Here is an 11,517-nt window from a genome sequence, read left to right as displayed (position 1 = left end):
TTTTATTTAAAACCATATATATATATATATATATATATATATATATATATATATATATATATATATATATATATATATATGTATCGATTTTTTTTCGATTCTTTAAACGATAATACAGTTAATTGTGTCTCCAATCTGGAGATCATGAAAATATTTTTCCTAAGAAAATCGCACATGTTTTTTGGATGTAAGCAAATAAACAAATATTTATTTATCTATTATTTCAGTTATAAAACAGTGATCTACGAACACGTATTTCAAGGTGCTACAAGAGATATTACCTTGAAACACGCGTTCGTATATTACATATATATATATATATATATATATATGTGTGTGTGTGTGTGTGTGTGTGTGTGTGTGTGTGTGTGTGTGTGTGTGTGTGTGTGTGTGTGTGTGTGTGTGTGTGTGTAAAAGACGGGCCATAGCTTCTTGTTTTAACAAAATTATTTGAAATCAAAAAATATACTGGTAATTTGATAGAACTTTATATTTTTATGGAATGATTGTGGCCGGTGACTAAGTGTCGCTATGTATGTGTCGTACAAGGTTGTTCATAAACATCAGTCCTTACATTTGGCATGGCTAATTCAGAAGTAGACGAAAAAAAGGGCGATACACTCATTGTTATAATCTCGTGCAATGACCGTAGTCGGTTTCTTCCTGTTCGACACATTCAAGTCCCTCGCGACACGGACAGATGTGAAGCGTGTCTTTCAAAATGCACAATTCGCCGTCATCGCGCATGCGCCGACAGACAAGGTTCGCTGATTTTTGGCCTTTGAAGCCGGGTTGATATATGAGAATCTGAAAAAAGAAAATCGAGACTGTTAGACGAGAAAATGTTGCTATGTTTAATGTTTTTACAATAAGAATACAATTTGGAACAGTGGCAACAAACGTTGTTTTATATATATATATATATATATATATTATATATATATATATATACTATATATATATATATATATATATATATATATATATATATATATATATATATATATATATATATATACTGACTTTTGGACTAAAACTCAAACCAACAGTTGGACTAAAACTCAAACTAACAGTTTCTTTTAATTACAGAACAAAATATATTCAGCCTCGAAAGTTTGTCGAATAAACGAGCACAGCGTTTTTATGCCTGTTTTATATTCTTTGTCTTCATACAACGCACATGAGCACGTCATCAAAAACTGACCTAGACGATTCATTGAAAGACCCTCGATAAACACAAAATGCCACACAAGAATCGTTGTACACCTAGTGAAGCACACGCACGCACGTACACACACACCGCTCACCAAACTTGGGTACACGTGCACTCTCATAAACAATACTAAGTAACGCTAGTATACACACACCTTTTCATGCATATTCCATTTACACGTAAGTATGTGCACACTTATTAATTCTTTTTGTATAGATTAACTTTCATTCTGTTGCTGTTGCCTTTCCCTCTACATAATATACTTATTGTAGAACTGCTGTAAAAATGACATGGAATTTGAACATAACAGTTTACACCGCTTTTAATTTGCTTAACACTAACCAAATTCTAGCGTGTACACGCATGTTTGATTTTAATATTTTGTTAAAATGTGTCACAATTCCTTTCGAATTTCAAATGCTCAGTAAATAATTTCTTTATTCTTGAATTATTTTATTCGTAAATAAATTATTTTCTCTAAATTATCAATATGATTAATGTTACTATTGTTATTACAAAATCAAGAGTTTACAAAATATTAGCGTTAGGATAATAATGTATGGTTATCAGAGTAGAAATCAGGAATAAAAACAAAATATATAACCAATAACTGTTACCAAACGCAATAAAATTTTCTTTTGTACCTATTTGAATAGTTTTAACCTTGTGGAAGTATTTTACAGTTTTTTTTATTGCAATACCATATTTCGTCGATATCCCGTCTTCAGTGACAGTTAAAAACCTAAAATAGCCGACCATGTATTGGCGTTGGTGAAAAAATTAGCATAACTTTCAAAATATTTGTTCAAATTCCACAAAAATCAGAGAAATAATGCACCTTGTTATGCTCTTCCAGTGTATCAAATTTCACTTCTCTGCGTTTCATAAAAATTTCAAAATCAAAAAAATATTGACCTCTAATAAAGCGATACACAGGGTTTATGCGAATCAATTATATTGGTTAACAAAGTTTTTGTTTGGATTTTTTTAAACTAATTTAGGTGCTCTGAATCCATAAATCACACGGGTTTTGCTCAATCAGGTTAAGTTTTTAAGCTATGCTCACATGTCATTTTTAGGTTTTTGTTCACACATGTACGCATGCATGGATCATTTTAGAAGTTTAGAAGTTGGTTGAAATAAAATGGCTTGTCGAATAATTATTTTGATTGGAAAAGATTATTTTAATGACAAGAGGTATTAAGGTTCGATAGTTCTAAGTGATTATGTCGAAAAGGGGTCAGTTTGAAGTCATAAAACATCGAAATCTTCAAAAAGTTGATGTTCAGCATGCGCGTAGAAGGACTGGCCTATGCGGGAGGAATTGGTACTTTGCAAAAATAAGGAACGTCATCAACGACCCTCTGATGAACAGAGACAACATACTCTTCTCACCGTTGTACATCAATATCGGCTTAATTAAGCTCAACAAAGCTTACTTCTGCCAGGCTTCTCCAGGATTGACCATGGAGAGTTAAAAGCTGGCATCTTTGACAGTCCTCAGATCCGGCAGCTCATTAGAGATCCCGGGTTCAGTGAATGACAAGAAAGATGGAGAGATTCTTTCAGGACCTGAAAGAGATAGAGACCAGGTATCAGAGTCGCTGGAACGCAGTCATGATAGCTGACTACAGTTTGCAGTAATCGATATTTCTATCAAGCTAGCAACATATGTTTTTGGTAAAATAATTTACTCTAATGTCGATGAAATCAGCTGATAATGCTTAAAAAATGTAATCGATTTGGTATATCTTTTTTTAAAATATACTTAGCACAAAAAACTGACATGATGAAAAAAACAGATGCCATTTCCTGAATCAGTAGTGCAAAAATATTCTAAATAAATCGTAGAAATGTAGACAACATTCAAAAAGTAAAAATTGTTGTCCAGTGTTATACTTGATGCAATGGAAATGCAAATTTTGTACAGGAAAACACAATATTAAAAAAAGAATGACAAATTCTACCTGGATCAACTATATTTGATGCATCCAGATGTAATTTTTTTCGAGTGAAAGGCAATATTAAAAAGAAATTCGGAGTTTGTCTATACACAAATGATTTATTTTTAGTCGTCAACACACTTTATGGCCATGAAGGATACAGAGTAGTAGAATGCAACAGTTCAGAGTTGTTTCTCCTGCAAGGAAAATGTGTTGATTGTAGCCATGTTAATTTCAACCGACTCCGTGTGCGTTTACGTATGATAAAGTGTGCAAATGGGAAAGGCATGGTAGATGTACATTAATATTATTGTACTTGTTTTGTGGAAGATTACGTGTATTAACTATGTACATGAGTCAGATTAGCAGTGCATTTATGTTAACCCTATGTATATTGCGTGTCTCTTTACGTTTGCCGAGGATTTATGGACCCAAAGGTCTATAAAGAATGGTGTCGTGCGAACGCAAGTTATTTCCCCAAAAAATACAGGAAGAGAGGAAGTATAGAAGAGAATGACATTATGTTCAAAATTTTGAAATACAGGCTAAATTACGAAAGTGAATATTTATTGTCTTGTGATTGGTTGAAAGAAATTAGGATTTTGTCTAATCGAGAGTCGATAGATAAAAACAACATTCCTTCCTGTTATTGAGCATCATTTTTGTCCGTGATTTTTATTGACATGCGTTTCCCCGATATCTTTCTATAAAGAATTATTTCTAGAAGGACATCAAGTACTTACGCGAGAGACCACGTGAAGGTTGCCAACGTCATTAAGTGACAGTGTTTCTGTGGAACAAACTGGGTTCAAACTTTGCACACTCAGGTTGCCAGTCCGTGTCGTTAACCACTAGGCCACCATCGTTTTCTTGGTTTTGTTACTGTTTCAAAACAACGAATAATGCTATTTTTTCATCTGTGAGAATTCGGTCTAAACTGAACGTTGTTAACATACGATAGACCTGCAATTTCAAGACAGTTTTGTGGGGTGCATTTATGAGAGTGCTAGTTTATAGGCATTCTGCGATATTGATTAAACTTGTACGGATGTTTAAAGTTTGAATGATCAATATAGACGTTCGTGATTGTAGAGATTAATCAGAGTCTCTAATCTTAAACTCGTCTCCGTACAAGATAGGGCGAGGGAACAAACACGGATAGAAACAAAGCTGACATTCTAAGTTTCTCGGCTACAAATAATTCGTCTTCACCCTCATCTTTCAAGATGTCTCGCCAATAAATGAAGGGAGATAATGTAAATCGGAATGAAGGATTTCGTGTATGTCTTTTATTACATTTGGTTCATTTCATACAAATATCTCTTGTTGACCTGGTGTGTCGATTTCTTAATCCAGTTAAGAATTGCATTCTTATAATCCAACCTAGCGTTAGTCTTTTCGAACTTTTAAAAACTAGTGACTCTGAGAGCACAAGCCTCCACCTATATCATAAAAATAATTCTGGAAACATTAGATAATCAGCGTTGATATTGGTGTGATATCTGTACCATCGAATCTGTCCTAAATAACATATCCGGTTTCTTAAGTTGTTTAATTTAAAAACAAAAATGAATTAAGCACTTATATTTAACCATTTTACATGGGTTCGTGATTATTAAACTTAATTTCGATGTATGTTAGTGTTGTTATTTACGTTTAATCTTTTACTTTTCTTTTATTTCAAATTTCTTATATCTTTGTGTGTGTGGGGGAGGGACTTCCTACCGGATACCAGATATCCACCCGTTATTTCAGAAACTCTATCCGAGAGATCATTTTCTACCTGCATTATTAGTCGCAATCGATTGTTCTTAATACTGTTAGAAAATTTCTTGCGTTAGTTATATCTAACACGTTTTTTTTAATAGAAAAGAACAATCTTTTGTAGCAGAACAACCTTCCATTTTTTTGGACCAAGTCAATTAAAAACCAACAAGTTATTGCATTCAAAAACAAATTATATTCAATTATAATTACAAATAATAATTAAAGGTAATACTTATGCCAGCTTGAAGTTTGGTAGTTTCCAAAAACGGTTATTCTGGAAAACCTTCCTTTTTGAAAAAATTAGGTAACAGAGATGAGTTTTTTTTTTTCATTTCTTTCAGTAAATTCTTTTTTTGAGCTCCTCATCCTTGTGTTGAATTCCATTTTTTTAAACTTTGCTCGTTGGAGATTTTTTTGTGCGTGTATGTTTATATATAGCCTTGTTTCCTTCCTTTTTTCCGATCTTCTCGCACCCTTCCCCTGACATCATTCACTCTTTCATCCCATCATAACGAACATTTCTGTAAAAGTCTGAAGAAGCTACAGACGGCCAAAAAAACGGCCGGGTAGCTGAAACAATAATGTAACTTAACAGAAATATACGGTAATAAAAAATAAAACATATATATATATATATATATATATATATATATATATATATATATATATATAATGTAGTACTATTTACTTACTATAGATAATCAATATTATCCTTCATCATTTGAAGGAATTTAGCAGTGTCTTTGCGTTTAGGTTCTAGTTTTGAGTTGAATGGACACCTTTTTAATACTATTATTTTTTTACTAGCGGGACCTGTGGAAATTCCACAGGGGAGTCATTCATATGTAATATATTGATGTTGGCATTCTGTAGATGTTCAGTGTAAATAGAGACACTCTGCTATTGTAGCTATTTTGTTAAAACTTCAAAAATATTTATCTAAGCTAGCACTAACGCCCGGTAAAGACCGTTCGTAAAGTAAGAATACCCTCTTTCCTTCTCTTTTTTTCTTCTTTCAATTTTGGGTCGTCTGCTCGCTCGGTCTTATTTTGCTCACTCAGTATAATATCCACCCCAAAGCGTCACTAAAAAATTCTTTTACGCGTATCAATATTTTATTTTCAATTTTTGATCGATTATCAAGACTTAAATGATGATATATTTTTTATTTTTTGCATTTTTATTCTTATCAACGATTACATTTAATTTATAATCTTGACCGTTATCTAGTCTTCAAAGCTGTCACTTATCATGTCGACACTTTCATTTCAGAACTGATTAACCGCTTCCAAATAAGTTAAAATAAAAAAAATATTATGCAGGTACGCTTCAGCGTCTATTTTATTAGCTACGGAAACACTTATTTATTATATATTTGCTTTTTTACCACTTTTACTTTCTATGGAGTATTTTATTATTTAGAAGATGCGCTAGGGGTACTTTTAGAAAATAATGCATGCAGTATACCGAGAAGAAAAACGATGGCCGACTTGAAAGATAATGTCATCCATAGAGGGCAGTTATCTACCTCTGTTTTCGCTCAATCTAAAGAGTTACTACATGCTTTTTTAGAACCAGCCAGTACCTGCAGGTTATCGCTCCAAACCAACACTAATCGCCAGTTACCAACAGTGCTGACAATCGTGGACAGTGGCTTCCACTTGCTGCCACTGGAAAACATTGTTCGACAGTGAAAGCCATATTATTTAATTTGGACCACGGCCGCCAGTGTCCAATACTTTCCAGATACGGCAGTGGCCACCAAAAACAACTGTATATTACTTTATTTTCGAAGGAGGGGTTCTTTAACGATTCTTTTCCGGATCTGTCATGCTTCCACCAGGCAACGCCAATTAACGAGTCTTGCTAGTAAAAAACAAGGATGTTTATCTTAAATCGTACTTTTGGTATTTGGGTTTTTATTGGCAGATATTCTGGATTGATAAACGATGCCTTTGGTTAAGCAGTTATTTTCTAGTGGATTAAAGTGCGTGATTTCTACAGTTATAGTTATCTCTTCATTATCAATTTTCTTATTTCTATTTGGCTGATAACTAGTAGTGTTTGAGTTATTACTTTTGTTAGTGGTAACAGTATTGTTTTTCTTAATGTTATCATGTGACAATCTCCACATGTGACTAATTAAAAAGTTTAAAAGTACATTTTCTTTTGTTATTTTTTGTTCTTTTTCGGCATTGAACATAGTATTTAACTGTTATTCTGTTTTCAAATAGTATAGTGATCATTTCTAATTTTATCCGATAGTTTTATTCATACACACATATACACACACAAACATACATATGAACACAATCACGCATAAACATACATATATATTTAAATATTATAAGCAGGTATATATTCTAAAAATTATATTTCAAAGTGTAAGAAATATTAAGCTTAATAATAATTTGGGAATGATAGATAATGGTATACATATTCTGAGGATAGAAATTCACTTAATTTATATCTTCAGAATATGTATACCATTATCTATCATTCCCAAATTATCATTTATTATATAGTAATTATTCGTCACATAATAAAAATTCAGATGTCTAAATGAAAACTAATCAAAATGTGAATTAATTACATCTTTTAGTTTTGGAAATAATAGCTAATCACACACACACACACACACACACACACACACACACACACACACACACACACACACATATATATATATATATATATATATATATATATATATATATATTTGTGTGTGTGACTTTTATATTCTTACAGATATGTTTACAAAGAAAGGTTTACCTCTTTTACACAACAGTGTTCAGGTGGGCAGGACGACGCGTTATTTAATTGACACGTGTGGTCTGTATCAATCGGAAAGTCATTCATTGCTGTATCGCTGTCTTCCATGTTGCTAGTTTGGTCTGTGTCGACTGGATTCTCTTGTGTTACCTGTTACAAATAAATCGATTCATCTTAATTCAAAATTTAAAGAAAGAAATATGAGTTAACGTTATCTATTTTATTTTTAAATTCTGCTGTATGATTTTTGTAGAAATTGCATATTTTCGGCACTCTATACGAGATATTACCAGTCCGACTACATTAAATCGAATAAAAATTTGTATTTGAAAACAAACGCCTATATAACAATTAGCAAATCAGCTATAAAAGTCAAGACAACATAACTACTAACGAAATGTAGTAACATATAAATATCACTACTGATAAAAACAATCAATTGTCCTTATTACATGCGTTTTATAATGTTTGCATGTTAACAATTAAACAATAGCAAACGACACGAAGACAAAAAAAAAAACTCCGATTAAAATTTCGAGAAATCTGAGACGCACGTAAACAGTTAAACAATAAATAAGTTTGAAAAGGTGTCGTTAATTTGATCTTTTCTTATATTCGAAGTAATTCATGTTATCTTTATTTATATAGAATTTGCAAAGTGCTGATATAATCGGTAGTGGGTGGTTAGTTACTGTCTCAGATATTGTCTTATCTAAGTTCTCATTGCTTGTAAACATCTTTATTGATTTTTATTTAAGATTCATCAACCTGTGTAAATCGTTCTGCGCACAGACGTGCGATCTATGCGCTACGTAGATAAGACGAAACAAAATGCATAAAACTGAAATCAAGAAGCTTGAACAGTTAAACATGTTGGGTAGCTAAAGATTTAAATCTCAAAACAATAGATCGGAATTACAAAACTTTTAGCTAGTAGCTGTCCTTTATATTTTTTATAATTTCTGTTATCAGTCAATGAAAGGGGAGATATTTCCTGACTGTCGTTATTTTTGTCCCCATACACAATGCTCCTTTTGGGGAGCTGGATTCCCTTCATTAAAATCCATATCTAACTCCATCCTCATGGGGAGGCAAGTAAATAGGAGCACTTAACCGCTCGTTAGAACATTCAGATAATTTTGATCGACATAAACAAAAAGAAGGGGAAGAGGAGGTGAAAGAAAAAGAGACGTAGGAGGAGAACAACAACGACAATAGTAAGAGTAACACTAACAACTAGCTACACTCGTGTCCCGCCATTGCCATAAAAAACAGAAAAACAAAGAAAATCCTGCTCTAGCCCTGAACTCCATATTGCTATTTTTACCATCACTTTTTACTTTCTAATGGGGAACACAAGAAAGAAAATATGTAATCTTCTTTCAAACTTAAAAATAGTTACATGGTTATTGCCTCGTGGTGGATAATCAGCACATTTTATTCGAATGATTTCTTCTTGAAATAAATTGCGTGCTTAACAGTCTCTTTTGAATAAAAGCGCAAAACAAAAGTGGGGGAAAGCGATAAAATGCGTCGAATACTGCGGTGTCATTGATTAATAATTGAGTGTTGAAACCGCGGCTTAATAAGGTGGAAACCGATATTGCCTTTGGGGACTTTACTATTTTTAATTAATTCCAGCTTGTCGACCAAGTTACCGGAAGATGTGTTTCAAGTGAATGTTCATGCTTGGTCGAATATGGTAAATTTTACGCGAACATTTCATTCTGATTTAATGTAATTTGAAGTTGTCGGGCAGTTATATTGATTTTAGGCTTGATGTAGGGAACTTCTTTGCTTGCAAGAAACTTTTTGTCTAGTTTGATGAAATTCTTTAGTCCTGATATGCTCAGTGAACCGATTACTTGGATGTTAACTGAATTCAAGCAAAAGATGGACATATTAGATTATCGTATGCAGCAAAGTTGTACATATTAAAATACTTTTGTGAATAAATTGATGTGTAGCGAGCTGCTACTACTACGAGACTAGGCTGTATTCTCACCTTAGTTCTCTCTTTCTCCCTAATCTTTTATCTTTTCCTTCCTTTTTTCTTATACGTCATCAGAGGTTCCAGCCAATGAAAAGCGAGAACGGTTTACGTGGGACATTCGAGTGAAGAAAACGTCCTTAGTTCCACGGCGACTAGAGACAGAACACACGCCTCACTCCTCAGCTCCCGTTAGGTAGCCAAGATGAGCATTGAACATTAATACAGACTTTACAAAATGCACTGTCTTTCTTTGTAACTCGAGTTTCGGGAAAACACACATATATATTGGATATATAAAACCTCATGAATTCATAACAAAGTCGCGTTACACGTCCTCATTTTTATAAGAAGACAATGTCTTCTTTTACCAGTATTTATTTCTATTTCAGCGCTCCAGTTCTCCCTGTTATCGGAGGCGCCCCGAAGTGGGAGCCTACCGAAATGGTGACCTCTAATTAGTACCCATGTTAATGTATGGTAATAATACCATAGATGAAATATGATGTTATAAGATTATGCATTATTACTTGATTCACGGTACAACACACGTTTTACTTTGTGGTTAAGTTGCTTCCAAAACAGACAACAGTATTGTCCCTTTACATTGATGTGGATATGTAAAAATAATGAGTGAATAAAAATAATCTTAAAAGCAGTACATTCTACATTATGGTTAGGGTTAAGCAGAAAAAGTGGAAAATCCCATTTTACATTAGAATTAAGACTTCGTCTAATGATATGACGCTATGAACATGGTCAAAAGTGACACTTTGTGATGAAGAGAGAAAAGGTTTGCTGGCTGTGTGCGGGATTCGGGCGATCATAAGCTCATATAACGATAAAAACATACACTCTCAAAGAGTATTACGTCACTGAAGAAATATGATTTTGGTGTTTTTAATTATTTGATACATTATTACAATTAAAGCGAAAAGATACGGAGACTTTTCCTACTATAACCACTTATATTATCGTTGATCTGTATAGTTACAATGTGCCAATGAGGAATTTAGGAAAACTCGTCCCGGGAAAACTCGTCTCGGGAAAACTCGTCTCCGGAAAACTCGTCTCGGGAAAACTCGTCCCCTTTCGCTAGGTAGGAAAACTGGTCCCTTATTGAATAAATATCGATTGAAAACACATTTTATGATCGTTCTTGAAGGAGATATTGTTTTTTAAAATAAACTATAGCCCCCCCCATAATATTTTTAAAAAAATATTTTTACTTGTTTAATTTTTTTTTTTTTTAATAAAAGCGTTTATTATGTTGGGTTTGTATTACTGTACACATAGATTCGAAAAAGTTGTCAAAAAACAAATATAGAACAAATAAATGTTATCAAAGGCAAGATAAGTTACTTTTCTACCTAACTGGATATATTTTTTGTGTTTTTATTCAGTGTAACATGTTTATTCAGCTCGAAAAACATGCAGTGTTTACCAATGTATTGGAAAATTACAAAATGGCGGCCGACTCTCTCTCGGAGAGGGTACGTTTGGGAAAAGGTATTATAAATAATAAACTAGATAAAATACTGTTAGAAATTCGCTCAATATATGTTACCATGACATAAGTTGACATATATTCGGTTGATTTTTAATAGTATTTTGTCTAGTTTATTATTTATAACATCTTTTCCCAAACTTACCGTGTTAAAGAGACAGTCTGGCGCCATTTTGAATTTTCCAATACATCAGTAAACGCTGCATGTTTTTCGAGCTGAATAAACATGTTACATTGAATAAAAACACAAAAAATCTATCCATTAGGTAGAAAAGTAACTTATCTTGCCTTTGATAACATTTATTTGTTCTATATTTGTTTTTTG

General features: G+C 32.9%; 1 protein-coding gene across 1 annotated transcript in view; it reads right to left on the bottom strand.

The window, feature by feature from the left end:
* Window positions 1-472: 472 nt before the first annotated feature.
* The window catches only part of LOC145247269 (uncharacterized), a 71,654-nt gene continuing 60,609 nt past the window's right edge, over window positions 473-11,517 (bottom strand). The window contains exons 2-3 of the mRNA XM_080108874.1: window positions 7,696-7,845; window positions 473-807 (exon numbers count right to left, since the gene is read on the bottom strand). Coding sequence (XP_079965000.1) covers window positions 628-807; window positions 7,696-7,845 — 330 coding nt within the window. The 3' untranslated portion in view covers window positions 473-627. The remainder of the gene's footprint in view (window positions 808-7,695; window positions 7,846-11,517) is intronic.

The sequence above is a fragment of the Euprymna scolopes genome, chromosome 25 (genome assembly GCF_053919585.1).
Source record: "Euprymna scolopes isolate OS-2025 chromosome 25, ASM5391958v1, whole genome shotgun sequence".
Classification (NCBI taxonomy): domain Eukaryota; kingdom Metazoa; phylum Mollusca; class Cephalopoda; order Sepiida; family Sepiolidae; genus Euprymna; species Euprymna scolopes.
This window is presented reverse-complemented; position numbering and strand designations above follow the sequence as displayed.